The following is a 19670-nucleotide window of genomic DNA, read 5'->3' on the forward strand; positions in this document are numbered from 1 at the left end:
GGGGAGCTCCGCGGGGCTGCGCAGGGACGGCCGCGGCGGCCGCGCCCTGGCGCCGGTGCCCGCGGAGAAGCCGGCCCGACTCTGCGGGGCCCGGGGCGAGGGGAGGCAGCCGGACAGTGTCCACCCCATACCGGGACCGCTCTGGTTCTCTGCCTCTCCTCTGGCACCGGATCGCGGTTCCGGTCCGTGCTCGGTGTTAGCGGTTGCGAACCGAGCCATCAATTGCCGTCGTGCCAAACCCCGAGAGGTGCCCAGTGCTGCCGGTCTGTAACAGCCTGCCGGGGCCGCCGGCTCCGCAGCGCGTCGTGTAGCATCTGCTGGCGGGTTTGAACTCACTGTCTGCTTGTAGGGTTACTGGAAAGCAACTGGCTCCTCGGGATTCCTTGCCTAATCAGAGGTGTTACCTCCTCCTCTTCCCCCAGTGTCTCTTGACATCATTTCATCCATCAGAGTTTCAGAGGAAAAAAAACACCAACCAAAGCAGAACCCACCCAGTCTGAGAGCAGCCCACACCAGCCCCTCAGTTTTGCCGTGACTGCAGGGAAGAGCTGGATCGGGGCAAAGATGAAGCACGGGAGCGGGGCTGAACTCCATGTCCTGAGGGGTTCGGTGCAGGGCGAACCGAGAGGAATCCAGAGCGATGCAGCAAGCGGCATGCCCCGTATCCCGGCAGGGGATCAGTAAGCCCCGCGATCTCGTGTGGGGATGTGAAGGTGCATGAGCCACGGGAAAGAAGCAGCTCTCAAGGTGCGTTTGGCCCTGCTCGTCCTTCTTGCTCCATGGGATTTCTTCTGTCCCCCGCAACTGACCTGATGTGGACCGAAACGTTTCTAACATGAACTTTCTCTCTGGGATCTGGTGGTCTCTTCCCTTGGTCTTGGTCTGGGCGACCCCACCAGTCACCTCTTCATGGTGGTAAGCTTACAATTCCAGAAATTTTTATTTGCTCTTGGGGAAGGTGGGGTCGGATTAATTGTGAATTAGGGGAGGTGGGGGAAGCCTCTCCCTCTTAGTCTCGCAGAAGCGGAGCTCGCTGTTGCCAGCTGCTCCGGTCCAGAAAGTCCTGCCTTAAAGCGAGCGGATTTAGACGGTCCCGGCACCTCCTCCCACACCCCGTCCCCGCTCTCCGACCTCCTCCTCCGCCTAAGCACAGCGCAACCGCGGGGGCTGCCCGGGGCTTTGGGCAGCGGTGTGGGGGCACCGGCCGGCAGGGACAGCGGGCACCGGCCGGCAGGGACAGCGGGCACCGGCCGGCAGGGACAGCGGGCACCGGCCGGCAGGGACAGCGGGCACCGGCCGGCAGGGACAGCGGGCACCGGCGGGCAGGGACAGCGGGCACCGGCGGGCAGGGACAGCCGGGCACCGGCCGGCAGGGACAGCGGGCACCGGCCGGCAGGGACAGCGGGCACCGGCCGGCAGGGACAGCGGGCACCGCGCTGCCCGGGGCCGCGGAGGGAGCGGGACGAGGGCAGGGGGGGCGGCAGGGGAATACGCCCGAGGGGCGCGGGCGAAGCGCTGCTGCTGCTGGCAGCCGCCCCTCCGCGCCCCGGCGGCGCTGGGAATTGGCTACAGCGGCGCTACTTTTTTTTATTTTTAATTTATTTTTTCCTTCTTCTTCGCCCTCCCCCGCCCCTCCCTCCTTTACAGTTTCTCCTCCCTGAACTGCAAGCTGCCAGGGCAGAGGGCTGCGCAGCGCAGGGCCCGGCTTCCAGTGATAGTTGATGTCGGCGTGGGGCGTCCCAGGCAGCTCGCTGCAAAACGCGTTAGAATGGAAACATAAATCTGCCCCTCCAACTGGGGACCCCAACCAAGCCCAGGCTGGAAAGTCTTGGTGTAGGGGAGGAGTTAAACCTCTTCTTGTAATTCTGGGGAACGTGTTTAACCTTGCCTCTGGCTGATATGCGATCAAAGCCCGATTTATCGGAGCATGTTTCAATAAAATGACTATCTGTGTCCTTAGTCGTATAAACGTTATTTATTGTGATATCTTTTTGTCATGGTGTCTTCTAAATGCCACTTAACTATATATTTTTTGGAAGTCACGGCCTTAACGATTTTATGATCGTATAAAATAATGAAAATTCAAGAAAAGGACATTTTCTTCTGTTTGATCCCTTCAAAAGACACCTATAGAAGTTTGGATTTTATGAAAGGTACCTTTCGAAACATTTCAGGACTAATAGAGACCATCTGGATACAGATGATGTAATTTAATTTTTTCAAGGTTTGGTTTGTTGGTTGTTTTTTTTTTTAAAAGTACTGCACGGATCTGCAATAGCGGGGCTTGGGGTTCTCCTGAATGCTCCACGTTATTAAAAAAACAAACAAACAAACAAAAAAACCCCAAAAAACACAGGGTCGATGACTAATTGTAAAGGATTTCCACCAAAAAGGCAGAGGTAGCTGCGGCTCGGGACCCGCCGGAGGAAGGCTCCGGGGCGCTGAGGACCCTCCTTCCCTCGGAGTCGGTGCCCGGGGCTCGGCGCGGGCCCCCGGCGCTGCCCTGCCCCTTCCCTCCCGCAGGTACATGGGCGCCGTGGGCTCGTCGCGGGTCATGTGCGACAACGTGCCGGGCCTGGTGAGCCGGCAGCGGCAGCTGTGCCGCCGGCACCCCGAGGCCATGCTCTCCATCGGCCGCGGCGTGGCCGCCTGGACGGCCGAGTGCCAGCACCAGTTCCGCCGGCACCGCTGGGACTGCAACGCCCTGGAGCGGGGGCAGCGCCTCCTCGGCCGCGTCCTGCTGCGCAGTGAGTCCCGCGGGATGAGGGAGGGGCTGCCCGAGGGCGCGGCTGCGGCCTGCAGCTTCCGCGGGCCGAGGGAAACGGGGTGTGGAGAGCCGGCGTGAGGGTACGAGTGTTTCTCCAAAGGGTTTGAGAAACCTCAAGAGGGGCTGTTCTGAGCTGGCAGCCGTGGGCAGTGTGCGGGAGTGATGCGAAGGGTGGCCATCCACCTGTATCCGTGGTCTTGGTTTTACATTTCAGGAGGAAAGGAAGAGGACATGCAGAGTAATTTTAGGGTCTCAGGGACAACAGAACAGCATATATGATAACGTGAAGGTCTGTATTGCTTAAAAACCTGTATGAAATCAGGGAGATAATGCGAGGTTTTGGCATATTCGGTGCTGGCTCTGCAGTTACCGACTTTTCTTTTTTTTTTTTTTTTTTTTTTTTTTTTTTTTTTTTTTTTTGGTGTATAATGGCTATCAAACCCACATATTAAGGCCTACAGGGAAATTGAGGTATGAGAATGTGGCAGCAGGACAGAAGTCTTTCCATCACAGCCCAGCCTCAGGATAGCAGTACTCGGGATGGGGCCTGCTGAAAGGGGCAGCTCAGGTGCGAACAGGAGCCCAGTGCATTGCGATGGCAGACGACAGACAGTCCCTCAATCCCTCAATCCCTCAATCCCTCAATCCCTCCTGCAGGCCGCTTCCCGCTGCGGCGTTTCCTGAGGAAAGCGCAGCAGCAGGGAGCAGTCCCGCAGGGCTGTGCTGTGTGCGGGCTGAGGGCTGTGCGCCCATGCCGGGGCAGCACTGCCCGCCAAGGCACCGCGACATTTCAGGTCAGGCTCCGGGGGAGAAAGAGGCAGGGCACACACATCTGACAGAGGTGAGCCGGGCTTGTGCAGACTCCGAGCAACTGAGGACTACGTTGTGCTTCCCGCGCTGAGGGAGGATGGGTAAGCAGGGTGGTGGTGTCATCTGGAGGTCGGAATAAGGCAGCCTAGTGAGTCTTCAAACCTCAAATGTGGCCCTTTCGACTCAAAGAAATGGCAGGATTTGTTCCTGTGTCAGAATGTCCTTACCCGGGGGATAAACGTGCCGAGGTTCCTGTTAACTGCAGCTCTTTCCCCAAGTGCCACACCCTGTGCACATGGCCTTCCCTGGTGTGCAGCCGGTGGGGCTGGCCCTGCCCTGGCACTTGAGTCCCTGGAATGCTCCCGGCAGCATCCTGAGCTGTGAGCAGCCTGGAGGGCAGTAGGACGGTACCCTGGGACCATTCCCCAGAGAGGAGAATAGCGGATAGCGGTGCTGACCCAAGCAGGGGGATTTTCATTCTGCACTAGGTTCCTCTGCTGGTTAGCCATTGGTTCCTGTGACCAGCTTCATGTTCCCTCAGCAATTATTTGTGAGTAACCAGTAACCTCACCCATCGGCTGAAGTTTTCAATGAGGTTTTTCTGATATTCAGGAAAACATGTCTGGCAGAACATAGCCTAATAATGATGAGGCTATTAAAAAAAAAAAAAAAAGGAAAAATGCAGTTTTTCCAAAAGTGAAGTTTTCACTGTTGGCTCATGTTGAGAGAATGACAGCATCAGGCTTCTGAGCTCTGCAGTGAGCCTGATCAGGCTGTGAATGCTATGGAAATGTAGCAAGATAGTGCTCTATTAAAATTAATAATTTCAATAAACTCAAAAAAACCTTTTCCAACAAAATAAAGTGTTTCTTTTTAATTAACACTTTACAAATTTTTGATATTCCTGAATAAGTTTTCTCAGAAATAAGTCTTCAAAAGAGCATGATTTGTAACAAGCCAGGGTAACTTCTGCCTGGTTTTGAAGGCAGTGTAGGAAGCATGGTTTTCCCAGTCCTTTTGTAAGTTTTTAGTTGCCATTTGTGAAAGGCTTGCACAGCATGTGGAAGTTCAGTTCATTTGTAAGTTAAACATACTGGTGCTACTGCAATTGAAATACTAAATAATAAGTTCTATGGTGTAAGTCTGCCCCTATAAAAAAAACACAGTTAACATTTGTCTTTGGGGTCTTCTTTTACTGTGCTAACATTACTTAAGGCTTACAAGCCCTGCAAAGAGGTCCTTCTCACTGCAAGTCTTGTGCAAGATATTGCACAAAAATCTACTTGTCATTCTTCCTATGCTAAAAACCTTAAAAGTAGGAAAATATTCCATTTCCACAAATGGATTTGTGGTAGTGTAATGTAGCTTTGTATTGCAAACTACTAAATCTTAAAATAAAAGCAATTATTACATTGAAATATGTACCTAATCACCTAAGGGTGGGCATAGTCTACAAATTCAGGTAATCTTTGGTATAATAAAATATCTTGATTAGGAGATGGGAAAGCTGCCAGAGCAGCTGGCATGAAGAAGTCACAGCTGCCAGACCAAATCCTGCCTCACGTATGACACAAGCACTGCCATTGATTTAATGGAACTTATTTGTATGAATTATGGTTACGGGCTTGATTCTAGGCAGAAAACATAATATTAACTTATTTTTCAGAAGATAACACCCAGGTTTTCTCCCTAGCATGTTTTAAGCAGGAAAGTCTATTTCAAGAGCTTCAGGAGAGGAAAATCTGGTTTCAAGAGTTACTTGCAGTATTTTGCAATATACATGATGTTTTAGTTTCCCTATTTAATAATTTCCTAAACTTATCTCTCAAATGGCACTTAATATATTCTTCTAAATTCTTGAAACATGATAGGAATGCCAGCTGTCCTATTCACATATCTGTATAAAACAACTGATCCATGAAAATATATTAATCAATATCAGAAGCAAATCTTTAATATTTTCCAACTCTAACACTATATTGATGAATTTTACCAGGGAGGAGTCCAAGTTTAAGCCATGACTAATTCTGGCTCCAGGGAATGTGCATTTGTGTGATTTCAGCCTATTTTATCTTTCACTCTGCAAAAAAGTCCAGACTAACTGTCTGGATATAGGACAGCCACTCAAAGTAGATACCCCAATGATATTGAAAGTGACTTTTTTTGTTTCAGGTAGTCGAGAATCTGCTTTCGTCCACGCCATCTCCTCTGCTGGAGTTGTTTTTGCCATCACCAGGGCATGTAGCCAAGGGGAGCTGAAATCCTGCTCCTGTGATCCCAAGAAGAAAGGCTCTGCCAAGGACAGCAAGGGCCATTTTGACTGGGGTGGCTGCAGTGATAACATTGACTATGGCATTAAATTTGCCAGAGCCTTTGTGGATGCCAAGGAACGGAAAGGAAAAGATGCCAGGGCGCTGATGAACCTTCACAACAACAGAGCTGGAAGGAAGGTGGGTGTTCAGGAAGGTAGGAAGGAAGGTAGATGCCTAGAGATGTTCTAGGACAACACTCTAGTTTCTGGGGCAGTTAATGCTTGGCCCCTGCTGTCTGGGCTCAGCAGTTATGAAGAAATATGGGATGAGCAGGAGCCTGAGCTGCTGTTTCTGTCTGCCTTGGAGGTTCTGTGTGACAGATCTACAAACAGACTGCCTAACAGTATTCCTGTTGGAGTCAATTCAGTCGCTCTTTGTGTGGAAAGTTAAGCAGGAGTCTAAGCTGCATGACCAGTTTGGATGGAGGTCTTGTTTTCAGCCTAGTTCTTAGATAAGCAGGAGTTTTATTTTTGGTAAATACAGAATACAAATTCCTAAGAGAGGCTGAAGATCACACTGGAGAACAGGCTTGACAAAAAGCAAATTCAAAATAACTCTTGAGAAAAATGTCCATTCTGCCCTTCTATATTTGTGTATCGTAAACCTAATCACAAAGTGAGCAGAGATAAAAGCTAATTACTTCAATTTTTAAGAAAATAAATCCAAAATACATGTCCCTCCGAAAAAGCAATGTCCTTGGAGCATGACCTACAATCCCTTTTCTAAACTTTTTATGAAAATACCATTCCTGAATTGCAGCTGAAAGAGTCTTTACTTTCACATTGTAGATAAGTAGGATAGTTGCCAGGTGTGTTGCCCATCTCTGGTGCAAGGGCTGAGGAATATCTGCACTAACATTTTGTGGTGGTATCTATAAAAAGTAAGAATAGTGCATGAGACTGGAGTATGCTGTTTCATTATTTAAAACATGTTAAAAATTTGCTGCTCCCAGGACATCTGAAATAATAGAGAAAAAAGTTTTATTGTGTAGACTGAGCACTTCTGGAATTATTTATATAGACTTTTTGTGTCTTATCTTTGGTTTTCTTTAATGTATATTTAGTAGGAATTAAGTTGTTTGTTTTCTGATCTTTCTTTGTACTGCAAGTAGATGATTTTCCTGAAAAATTTTTGTTCTTCAGCATCTTTCCTCCTTGCTGTTTATTGCCAGCAGGTGTAACTAATATTTAATGTAGGCAGATGAGGTTATTCAGATCAGTGATAGGCACATGCAGTACTGTGGTCATGTTTATGTTACTGTCCAAAAGAGGCTGAAGTCTACAACACAAACAAAGATTTATTTTAAGGGTGAGTAAGTTTCATGATGGGAAGTCCTTTCTTTAGTATTTGAGCATCTTATAAAGTTTTAAAAAACACCTCTGCCAAATACTAAGGTAGTACTGGTAAGGTAGATTTTTAGAGAAAGGTCAAGAAATTTTAATAAATATATTCAATTAAAAATAATGAATATGTTCTCAGATGCTCTAGGGCTTGCTTTTTGGCCAGAGACACTGTTTCATATTCACAGTGCAGTGTAGTGTAGGTTTAGCTTTGCAGGGATCTCACCACCTCAGCTGCCCACAAGCCTGGCATTTTGACCTGGGTAAGACCATCTGGGCCCTTTTTATTTTCTTGCCCCCAAAAGGGGTGTTGATAGATTTCTTTTAAAACAAGACTATTCCAGCTGTGTTAATTAAAAAATAAATAGAACAAATATTTATAATACTGCCATTTGTATAATAGAACATAATATGCTGTATATCAGTATAGGAACATCACTGAAAAAAGAGATCTGCATTCCTTATGTGTTTCTTCCACTATTCCAGCAAGTTGTTTTAAAAATACAAATAGTTAAATTTATTTCTGTTCAGATAATTAAAACCAAACATCTGCTTAAATCCCATATTTGTGATATTGCAATGAAGTGGGGCTGTGGGAATGCCAGTGACTTCTTTGAAGTAGTCATATCATTTACAAGTTGGAAAGAAAATTAAAAGTCATTTTGTTTTATAATACATTCTCATGTTATTACTAAGCGCTTGACTAAAAAAGGCTGCCCCACTGTGCATCAATCTCACTTTTAATCATGGAGATTTCTTCTCTCTTACCTTCCTCCCATGATGACATGCCTCTTGTACAAACTCTAAAAAGTTCCTATTTCATGAACCCTTAAGGCATAATATTTATAAATCAAATATCTACATAATTATGTATGGGCATGAATTATTTACTGTCTATGAACCCATGTATTGTTCTCCAACATCATACAGATAGCTTAAATGTCTGAGATGAAGCTGAAATGGCTTTAATGCTATCCAGATGTTAAATTAATGATAAGGGCGATCTCTCCAATGCAAACTAATGAAGATTTTATTCTAGAATGTTTGTTTAAAGCTGTATAAGCATTTTAAGTATACTGTATTTTGAAATTCAGCATAGATCTGATGCCTAGCCCAGGTACAATGCTTTAGTCATTTAAAAGTAATTTAAATATGAAATGCCTATGAATTTCTGGGCAATATTTGAAACACTGTTCAGGGTAAAGGGCAATTTCATGAAGCTGGAGAGGGTCAGAGAGTCAGCGTGGCGATTCTGCGGCTGGAACAATAGGGAAAGGGGGCACCTTTGCCTCCCAAGGGGCTGAATGATTCTGGCCGTTTCTGATAATTTCCTCCTGTCCAGTGTGTGTCCTAGCACTATAGATCACCTCGATCCTTGTGATGAGTGGCAGGAGCAGGAAGGTAAGCCCACCGATGGGAGGATTGTGTGTACGGTGAGTAAAGCACCCCGAGCAGACCAACCACATGGGGATGACTTGATGCTACCAGTGGGTGTCACTACAGACCGTAATTTGGAGAGCCATCACACAGGCCTGGCACTACAGGATGGATGGAAAAGGGCTGAGAAGCAATTAAGTACACTTTGTTTTACCTGTGTATATTTACATTTACCTGTGCATTTCTAAACAGGCTGTGAAGCGGTTTTTGAAACAGGAGTGCAAATGTCACGGTGTGAGTGGATCGTGTACTCTAAGGACCTGCTGGCTGGCCATGGCAGACTTTAGGAAAACAGGAGATTATCTGTGGAAGAAATACAATGGAGCAATTCAGGTGGTCATGAATCAAGATGGCACAGGTTTCACTGTGGCTAATAAGAAATTTAAGAAGCCAACTAAGAATGACCTGGTATACTTTGAGAGCTCTCCAGACTACTGTATCAGGGACAGGGATGTAGGTAAGCCTCTATCATTACATGTGAATGCTTTTATTTAAGACATTTGTACTTCAAAGGTCAAAAATTATAATTTTACTGAGAGTGTGTGTATATGTGTATATACATATATACATACACACACACACACACACACACATACACATATATGTATAAAAATAAATAAATATATAAATCCATGCATATAACCAGCAGGAAACATGAAAGAAGATGTTTTGGAAGAACTCAGTACAAGCACAATAGTTCCTTGATGTCTCTAGGTGTACAACAGCCAGTTGTTCTAATATAATTCAGCAGTTTCTGCCAGATGCTATAGAGCCCTGGAGCTGCCGTAAGGCACAGCTGCTTTCAGTGCAAGTTTGAGTTGTGCTCTGGAGGCAGGTCCATACTGGGCACAGCCACACTCACTCTTGTGCCACACAGCTTACTCCAGAGCTGCCCCAAGTCCCATGGTGTCCCTGTAATGCCACCTCCTGTTGCATTGCTTTCCTTCCACGTTATGCTAACACAGTGGTGCCCTCCTTCATCTGCACATTCCCACAGCTCTCTGTGACTGTGAACTGTGGGACTGGACTGTGTCCCCATCTAACGTGGGAGATACAGCTTGTGCCAGCCCAGCCCTGCTTGCACCAGTCAAGGCAGCTGCGGGTAACATGGGGTGAGGCAGCTGGAGGACTGCAGGTGGATGAAAGGGGAGAGGCCAGTGGGATGCAGCACGCTTGGCTGGGTGACACAGCTGTTTATTCCTCTTTAAGAGGCAGTGTTGGCTCTGTCCATGACAGCCATCATGTTTTTTGAAGAGTTGTGCCAGACCCCGTGGGAAGAGATAAAGTATTGGTGCTGCTCTTAACACTGGATTTTCCTGCTTCAGAGATTCAGTAGAGACACACTTAGTGTTATAGAATTCAAAGCATTGCCAAGCACCAGGAATCCTGTTGACTGCTCTTGACCCATGTATAGTATTTCCTGATGTGGAAATTAAAAACTAGCAACTAGAAAACCAGAAATTTGGAAAAGAGAGGCAGACTGAGTAATGTATGAGAGCAGTTGTGGAACTAATTAATAGGACCAGATTGCACCCCACATGACAAATCCTTAAGTATCTGGATAGCAGTACAGCTCAACTCCTTTTGGCACTGCTGTGTGTTTACAATCCAAGTTTGCTCGGAATAAACATTTCAAAACAGCTGTACTTAAATAAGAACAATATGTGAATTCCTTGTCATGTACTGTATTGACTTCAATGAATCCAGAATTTTATCCAGTACAATTACATTGTACAGTGTTTCTGGTTAGTTAAGTCGTCAGCATCATTTTAAATGTTATTTATTATTTTGGCAGGGGATGTTTATTTGCTGCATGAACACATAATCATTCCTTGAATAGTGGCTGGTGCTGCAAAGTCTAATCCATGTGAACAAATGGGCATATTGTGGAATCATGCAGATATTAACTTTGCAGACTACGTTTTTTTCATTGTAAAAAACATGATTTCTTTTCCCCTGGAAAAAGAACTTTTACACTACCCAGTTCTAAATCAAAAATCCATTTAATAATATCTTTGTACTAAGCCTAATCTCTTCTGTCAGTCTTGTTGTTGTGGAGGAGAGTGGGCATTTTTCATCATAGTGTACTCTGTGCATTTGCCAGACACTGGCAAGCCTGGCCAGAGATGGCAAAGTCTGACATGTTTTTTGGCTCAGCTCAGTGTAAGGCTGCAGCTGAGGTGGTGTTTCTTTGCTGCCCGGAATTCAGAGAACGTGGTTGTTTGGAAGAGCATATTTTTAGAAAACTGCAGTATACCTTTGATGGCCTGTGGGATGCTGCTTGCATGGAGCAAAGAAAGAACCACACAACCAACCTGATCTGGCTTTGAGTGAGATGATTTTGGTAGCTGCACCACATTTTTTTCATTTTTTGGTTTGCCTTGTTGAGCATTGCAGAGTGCCAGCCCTGTTAAATGACTGCAAATGAAATGAGATTATGAAAGTCTGAGTTTGGAAGTAGGTGGGGAGCATCTCCGTGTCAGCTGAATCTAATACCACAATGTATGTCCTTGAATACAGCTCTGCCTTTCAGTCTCCAGGGAATTCAAGCAATTTAGTGCTTCAGGGAAAAAAAAAAAAATTATCTGGAGATTGGTTAGTATTGGAGCTGAATGAAGGATTCACAGAGCAAACCTTATGAAGCATCATGACTTGACCAGGAGACAACTTCACAAACTGTAAAATGTCCAGGCCAATGTCCTCTGTGGCTTGATTGTGCTAGTACATAGGAACCAGGGAGTTAAAAGTGCTCAAGGATTCTGCCATCAGCAGCATACCCAGGAAAAAAACAGATACCTTCTCTTTCCCCACTGGAGCTTCCACCCTGGATCTACCATTCTCTCTGAGGGTGCAGCTGGACATAAATACATGGAACACCCCAAAACGTAGTTTGTTTGTTTGTTTGTTTTTTCTCTAGAAAGGAAAAGAGTAATTGATTTCAGGAGGGGTGTAATATAGGAAATCACTTATAGTAACTCAATAGCAAGATAAAGTAATAACCTGACCACCCCTTTTCTTGCCTTAATATTTCACAAAGGACCAAATGGAGATTTTTCAGGAGTGTTCAAAATTAATTTAACTGTGCACACATAACTGCTGAAATAATTTTTGCTCACAACTTCATACTCAAAATTAGATAGAAACAGAGACAGAACATCCCAGAGAGCTTTTAAAAATCATCCTATGTAAACTTCTGTTTTTATCAACACACGGCCATCTCTTTAGTGCTGGCCTGGGAAATCCCAGCCCCTCCAGACAAAGCTGCCTCCAATGTGTACTGCCTGTTCTCTCCAACCCTTCTGAGCTGGGTGTTGTCCATAAGATCCAGTAGCTTCAGAGCTACTTTTGTGTGAACATTTCCTTTAATTATTTTTTCCCCAAGAACACTTCTGAGGAAACTATTGTTGGGTATTTCACTGGTTTTGCACTTTTTTTTTGCTTTTGTTGTGTATGTGTGTGTGTGTGAAAGTCTAATAATTGATGTTATTGCTTGACACCAGATTTTAATCAGTAGAAGTTGAAGGAAAAAGCTCTCATTATATACTAATAAATACATTTTAGGGCTTTAAGAATGGAAAGAAAATATTTTTCAACATAACACATGTTGACTTCCAAAAATAACTGTGCAAACCAAGAAGAAAGGACTTGATGTACAGGCTGTGAAATTGGCAGTATGAAAAGCTGTGGATGTTTTGGCCGGTAGAATGTGTGTAGGCATGGCAGTTCCAACATTTGAAATGAAAACAAAGAGGTTGTACAAGAACTTTTTACAAGTTAGAACCTACTCCTGCCTTGTAAGTGCTGAGGAGGTGCATTGCAGGTAGCAGGCAGAAAATTCTGCCTTACTTTGTGCAGTGTCTTCTGCTGCCTTCATCACTTGGGCCTGCCAAGGAGCGCAGTAACTTGTCTGGCTCCTCACTGCTGGTTATAGTTCATTTTCCTTCTCACTAGAGAAGCTGCAGAGATTCTGAAGATGCTGTTTGAACTTTAAAAAAAGCTTGGTTTTGCTCAAAAACTAAGCCTTCATATGAGCTTGTTTTCACTTTTGTCACAATCTGTGGATTAATCCTGTTAAGTCTCCTGTCCTAGCTGTGTAGTAAATGTTGATGTTTTGTGGTCAGCATCAGATGATACCAGTTTCTGACTGTCTGAAATAATTTTGTTTTTTAAGCTAGGGCAAAACTCCTGTTGAAAGCAGTGGATGCATCCTGCTTAGGTTGTCCTTTAGTGCTGTGTGATTTCCCCTTACATCTGGAAATAAGGACATTTAACATGAAAACTAACTTGTGCCTGGGCTGTGGAATGTGGTCAAACCTTTCTGAGCAGCTCCTGATGGATGTGGGGGAACATGGGGTCTTCCTTCACCTCCAGCAGCCAAATGACACAGCCCAACTCTGCTCCTGGTTGGGAGTTGTGCTGAGGTGGAGGGCAGCTTTGTTTTTCCTCCACTAGTGTGAATTTCTGATACAGAATGTTAATCATGTGGGTCACAAGCTTGGCCTTTGTACTGTTTCTTTGGTCTGAGCAGAGAGAGCAGGACAAGTGCCTTTAAAGGTTCTTCATGGAATCAGTTAGGTTGAAAAAGACCTCTGAGATCATCAAATCCAACCTTTGAGTGAACACCATGTCATCTAGATCACGCACTAAGTGTGACACCAAGTCTTTCCTTAAGTATCTCCTGGGCCAGTGATTCCACCCCCTCCCTGGGAAATCCATTCCAGTGTCTAATAACCCTTTCTGTGAATTTGGTTGTATTTTGCACAGCCTGGGCTGTGATGCATATTGCTGCGGGCTGACACAAACAGCATAACTTACATTCAGGTATCCCAGCTGTTTGCTCAGCATCGTGGATGGAGGAGAGTGGGAAGCAGGATCTGGCTTTTATTCTGCCACAGGCTTCCTGTGGGACCACAGGTGCATCATGTAGTTCTGCATGGCCAACTCCTCAGCCTCTGGGGGCACTGGGGGCCACTGGAAGCCTCTCTTCCCCCATAATGGAGTGATTCCTGAAAAAAAGATCTGGGAAAGGCTTCTTGGCATCACATATGCCATTAGTTGCTACAGTGCAGCTGGCTCTGAAGGGAGAACTGCACGGCTGAGGGCTTGCTGGGTGTAGAGTGTGCCCATGTGGGTCACTGCTGGGGGACCCTCTCCTCTCCGGGCCTTCCTGCAGGGGATCTGGCACCAGCTATAGGGACAGCAGGCCAGGAGAAGGAGTTACTGCTGGTTTCCTGGTGCAGGGTGTCCCTGATACACCACATCACTGGCTGTTACAGCCAACTGAGATGCTCCCCCAAATACCAGGGGCTTACTTTAAAGCCCATCTCCCCAGAGATGTTAGGCAGAGCATTGGTCCATAGGCAGCAGCATGAACATGCTCAGATCCCAAAGGAGATTTGGGATTTATCAGGCTGCATTTTTCTGGCTCCATTCAGTGTGTTTTCTCTTCCCTCTGTCAGTTCCCTCTGGGGTGGCCTGGCAGCACCTTTGCAGCTCAGGATCCTGAGCCAGGGCCAGGGGCTGGCGCGTGGCTCTGGGATGGGTGGCTGTGGGCACTTGTGCTGAGCTGGGTGGCCGGTGGCCACCAACACCCTTCTGCTCTGCCTGCAGCAGACATGAGCCAGCCACTGCACAGAGAAGCTCCCTGGGTGTATACCTCTACCCAATGAATATTGAAATATTTAAATAAAGACAGGAATCTAGGCCATTGGAGGGAAGCTGAGATGTGTTCTAGGGGCTGAAGCACTTCTCCAGGACAGCAGTTGAAGACTGTCCTAAATTTGGTGCAAAAAGAGGAAAATTTGCACCCCTGTGGCTGAGAGGCTGGGTGATGTGTCAATCCCATGAAAAAACAGTTTGAGAAGGTGACTTTGGTCGGGTTCCTGAGATCCCTCATTGCATTCATTAGTGGTTTGGGGTCAGCCCCCATATAATGTAAGTCTTCCTGATGCTGGTGAGGCAGCAAGGGATGGAGACACAGTGAAGACTTGTATGTTATAAACTGCTTTGAGACAGCAGCATCAGTGCATACAACCATAAATCCACCATAGGGGAAAAAAAAAGAAAATTGGAATTTATTCAGCTTAAATTATTAATAATTACAATTTAACTGCAGTTTACACTTTCATTAATTAAGATTAGTTTGCTATCCTAGCTCGTTCAAATTTTAATTAATATTTGCATGTATTTTTTTTCCTTAAGAATGTAAATTGGTCATGTTTGGTGTGCACCTGCAAATACACATTGTAAAATATTTCATTAATTTACTGACCACAGTCTTTACTTAGGGAATATCACCTTGCCCAAGACGAGAATGGAGTTATAATCAGGTCTATGGAAAATGTAAGAAGAATGTTCATTTTTTGGATATATCTGCATTTGATTCATAATAGCTATACATAGGAAATTGGATGAGGCAATTAATTTTTATAAAGTTTTCAGTTTGGTGGTAATAACCTGTCAGCAGGTATAGTATTGATCCTAAAATGTACCTTAAAATCAGTTTGTGTTAGATGAACAGTGGTTCCTATGCAGTACAGTCACTGTTTGGACTAAGATACGCCTTACAGAGACATTCTACGCCATGTGGATATAGGTGCAGGCATTTCAGCCACTCCTCCTGAGTGTTTCAAGAACGTGACAAGGTGTGGTATGGTTCGTCTCCTTCTTTCTGTCCACAGCAGACTGTAATTTGTAATTACAAGTTTCTTGTAGTCTCATGAAAGGAGAGAAGAACCCTTGGTATTACCCCACACAGACCTGAATGGGTGGAATGGGGCCTGTGGGTGGACACAACAGTGATGCCAAATGCTTCTGCACTCACTTCTGCAAGACTTTATTCATTGGCAGCACAGTTACTTTACCCATTGAGTCCCTTGCAACCACCAAACTTTGTGGTCTTCTCTTTCCTGCACACCCAGAGCTCCTCAGTGAAGCCCATGAGATCCCAAGCACCACAAGGATGCTCCACCTGGGCATCCCATTTCAGACAGTCCTAGGTTCAGGGAGCAGGACTGCCTTGGGAAGGATGTCTGCTCTCTGGAGGGGGAGAAAGTGCCAGGGAAAGATGAAGCAAAATGCGATGATATTAACAGAATCAGGCAGACCCTTTAAGTATTTCATCCATTTTATTCCTCCTCATCTCCAGGCCTGATTCCTAGGGGAAATATGGGAACCATTTTACATTTATAGGCATTTCTCTGGCTTGATATTGAATCCTGGGTGATATGATGTTAAAGGATCAAATACATCACAAATTGTCTCCTATGCCTATTTTCATATGCTTACTGTCCTTCCTTAAAATCCACCTCCTGACCTTTGCTGCGCTCCCTTTGCAGGGTCCCTTGGGACAGCTGGTCGGGTGTGCAACCAAACCTCGCGTGGCATGGACAGCTGTGAAGTGATGTGCTGCGGGAGAGGCTACGACACCTCCCGCGTCAGCAGGATGACAAAATGCGAGTGCAAATTCCACTGGTGTTGTGCTGTGCGCTGCCAGGACTGCCTGGAGGTGGTGGACATTCACACCTGCAAAGCGCCAAAGAGCGCTGGCTGGATTTCCCGGACATGACGCACAGGCTACTGATGGGTGAGGACCACAGCCTTTGCCCTTCCTGGCCCACGCAGGGAATGCATCAGAGGTCGTTTTTACTTTTATGCCTGTTTTGCCTTTGTTGTTCATTGCACAGAAGCTGCTGAAAAATTGATATAAACCCTGCAGCATTTACTTCGCATTTCTGCATGACAGTGTTGCTGCAGAGTTGTCTCCGCATGAACTGATGCAGCTCTGGAAGGATGTACTTATGCCAGGACTGTTCCAACTACTGTGTAACTCTCCTCCAGAATCCGAGTGGCAATTCATTCCTGCCATCAGGAACACAAGAAGATAGAAAATACGGCACTTTTACAAGATCACCACCACCAGCTGCATGGACTGGGCTTGCTCAAGCATCTTCTGAACGATCTTGGGCAGGTCACAGTTGAGTCCTGGATACCAAATGGCTCAGGACTTTGAGCACTGGTTGGTGATTTCCCCATGAAAGAAAATTTGCAGCCAGATTGGTGAAAAACTTAACTGGAAGGTGTTTGTTCATCCCTAGTGGACTGGAGTTTCCAGTAAGGTGGCCACCTGAGGCCACCCTGGCCACCATTAGCCCACTGTGGCTTCCTGTGGGGCAGGAATTGGCCCATGGCCTAAAACAAAGGAAACTGCAGGAGATGTATTCAGCCACAACACTTTGATGAACTATTGGAATCAAAGAAAATGTCATAGTTATATGTTTGTGAAAACTTGCCTTAAAAGCTTTTAAAAGGTAATGAATATTAACTGCTGAGGATTTTTTGTTTCCTGACCTGAAGGATTGAAGAGAATGGTTTTTCACCCTAGTGAAATCTGGGTACAGGACACTCGACTACCTAAGGATAAGGTTTCCACTTTTTCACCTACACAATAGTGGAAAAATGTTTACGAACAGTGTTGGAGAAGGAAATGCCTTGCCTTAGTAATGACTTGGATTCTAAAGTAGTTACCAGCTTCTATGTTCTTTTAAAGTTAATAGATCTATTAAATGTGCTCAAAATTATACTTTCTACTCAGATGGCAAAATTTGAATTAGATTTTTTCTGCATATTTTCTGCAAAGCTACATGCCTATGATTTGGAGTGTATTAGCTTGCAGTGGAGGCAATTACAGGTTGTGCCAGGTCCATATGCTGGGCTGGGATCAGCACAAAACAACAAGTTGCTGTAAAGATGTGCAGGCTTATGAGGCCCAGAAATTGCAGCCTTGGTGGAAAGGAACCAGGTCAGAGAGGGACCAGCTGTCTCTCCTCAGGGCAGAGACCAGCAACATGAACCAGAAGAAAAATGGGCTCTGTACCAGTAAGTATAAGGCTCTGAAAAAGAATCCATGAAAAGTAGAGACAGGCAAGGTAATGAAAAAGTAACATAGGAAAAGGAGGTTGAATGAGTGATAGAACACACTGTAGATGAAGGTGAAATTTCCATGTGAAAACAAAACAGACTGGAAGAACCCTGCAGGTACAAGCAGTGCAAGAAAAAATAATATCCAAGTAGCTAACCAGGGCAATAAAGTGAATACTCTGTGTATGTTCTGGTTTTGGAACTTTCTTAAAAGACTATTTAAAAAGAAGGGTGTTTGGCATTAAGTGGTCTTGAGGGAGCAGTCATTTACATCTGCAAGGCTTTAAAAAAAAAGTTTATATAATTAAAATGGGCAATTCATCTCCAGAAGGCACAGCTGGTGTTAAAAGATTAGGAGGCTCCAGAAAGTTCTTTTTTGGACAATGAGATAATGTTTCAGTTAGTGTATATGGAAATGATCATGGCTAGAGGTAACAATCATCACACTTCTGTCTAAAAACCAACTGCTGTTGGGAACAGCCCTGCCCACGTGTCCCTGCACGTGCAGTGTATGTATAATGTGTATTTATGTGCCCACAGGCAGCTCAGGGCTTATACTGCTGGCCTCTTCATTGCTGCCAATTCTGGCTCTGGGCTGGATAAGGAAAAATTCATATCTAATTGTATTTAAAGGTGAGCTCCAAGGAGAATTTTTATTGGGATTTCACTGCGAAATGAAATCCACATGTAGTTTGTAGCCTCAACAATATCATACTTTAAGCCTTAAGGAATTTAAAAGCAGTATAATAATTTTTAACCTTTTAGAGCCTTTTTTTTTTTTTTTTAAAGATTCAGGGAGCCTGAGTGGTCTAAAAGAACCTATTTAATAAAACTGAAAATATTTTAATGTTCTGGAAAAAAGAAAAAAGGCTCATTCTTACAAGAGAACTTGTTCTAGGTAGTTGAATGAAGGGTAATGAAATCAGATCTCTTCTCAAATATTCCAGAAAAATCAACTCACCTGAATTCTGCAGTCCCAGATAAAGTGTTTTCGAGTCACTGTATTAAAGGTGTATTAACTTTTATTCCCAAACCTGGTCCTCTTCCGCTAAGGCACATTTTCCTGTTCCAAACCTTCCTCTGGATCAGAGACCTGTGGTTCCTGAAGGCTGGTCTTACCAGTAGGACCAGGACAATGGGGGCATTGAGTCCCTTGGCCTTTTCGGTGTCTTTTGTCACTCTGTCCAGCAGCAAGCCCACTCAGGTGTGCACAGCAGGCTGATGTTCCCATTTGGGGCATGTGATAAACCGTGATGCAATGCCTGCATCAAAACTGCTTCACCAGAGGAAACCCACAATACTTCACAGCATAACAAATGGGTAAATGCTAAGCTGGTCACTTACTTGATGACAGTTTTTTCTGGATTTATGCTTTTTGGGGTTTTTAAGAGCTCAGGGTAGACTTCTTACAGTTGTAGGCATTTCTGCTGCCTCTTCCACAAAGGAATGCACTCCCAGAAACTTCTTCTGTTTCTTATTGGCAAAAGACACTCAAAGATTTAAATATCGCTAGAAAGGCCCCTCCATGATCTTAAGCAAATCCAACGAAGAATATAAGAGGGGAAATAAAAGAGGAAATAAAAAAAGAAGAAACAGAAATAGGCATGGCAAATGAAATAATACTGTAGTTTTGTTCTATGGAATAAATTTATTCATGTATTTAGTCATGAAGAGGAAACAGCTGTCTCTGGGTAGACATTTTAGTGTCAGAGTAATGTTAGCTGAAGCTAAAGGTTGTAGGATTATTTTTTTAAATACTCAGTCCAATTTTCTCGAGGGAGTTCCCTTTAATTTGCTGCATGAACTCAGGATCTAGCAGCGCCCTGAAAAGCCGTTAGCCTGCCAAGCATTTTGGGATTGCTCCCTCCCCACTATTTTCAGCAAACTTTACCCTAAAAAGTGTGTTTGGCTGTCATAGGTGAAATCTTGTAAAAAAAAAAGTTTAATTTTCTTTTACTACATGGAAAATGAGGAATGACTTAGCAATGGTGGTGTATATTAGGGCATGTGGGCATTGAAGGTTGAGAGATTGCTGCTTTTTCTTTTCCTGGAAAAATAACAGAAAGTATCTCATCCTGGCCTCCC

At 44.9% G+C, this 19670-nt stretch overlaps 1 protein-coding gene across 2 annotated transcripts; it reads left to right on the forward strand.

Moving 5' to 3' along the window:
- Positions 1 to 19670, forward strand: WNT2 (Wnt family member 2). Of its 2 annotated transcripts, none has more exons than XM_086887038.1 (5): positions 1 to 915; positions 2524 to 2747; positions 5750 to 6027; positions 8859 to 9123; positions 16004 to 19670. In XM_086887038.1, the coding sequence occupies exons 1-5, from the start codon at positions 836 to 838 to the stop codon at positions 16231 to 16233; spliced, it is 1077 nt and encodes a 358-aa protein (XP_086743164.1). In that variant the 5' UTR covers positions 1 to 835; the 3' UTR covers positions 16234 to 19670. The 2 variants fall into 2 exon arrangements, with proteins under 2 accessions (XP_086743164.1, XP_086743165.1); XM_086887039.1 differs by having other exon boundaries at positions 494 to 915; positions 1648 to 2747.

The sequence above is a fragment of the Cyanistes caeruleus genome, chromosome 4, assembly GCF_971803275.1.
Source record: "Cyanistes caeruleus chromosome 4, bCyaCae1.hap1.1, whole genome shotgun sequence".
Taxonomy (NCBI): Eukaryota; Metazoa; Chordata; class Aves; order Passeriformes; family Paridae; genus Cyanistes; species Cyanistes caeruleus.

What these genes read in the sequence shown, in the direction of transcription:
- WNT2 (XM_086887038.1), top strand. Translation starts at nt 836, where the DNA reads ATGAACTTTCTCTCTGGGATCTGGTGGTCTCTTCCCTTGGTCTTGGTC. An exon ending in CGGCCGCGTCCTGCTGCGCA is followed by an intron (nt 2,748 to 5,749) that starts GTGAGTCCCGCG and finishes TTTTTGTTTCAG; the next exon opens with GTAGTCGAGAATCTGCTTTC. An exon ending in ACAACAGAGCTGGAAGGAAG is followed by an intron (nt 6,028 to 8,858) that starts GTGGGTGTTCAG and finishes ATTTCTAAACAG; the next exon opens with GCTGTGAAGCGGTTTTTGAA.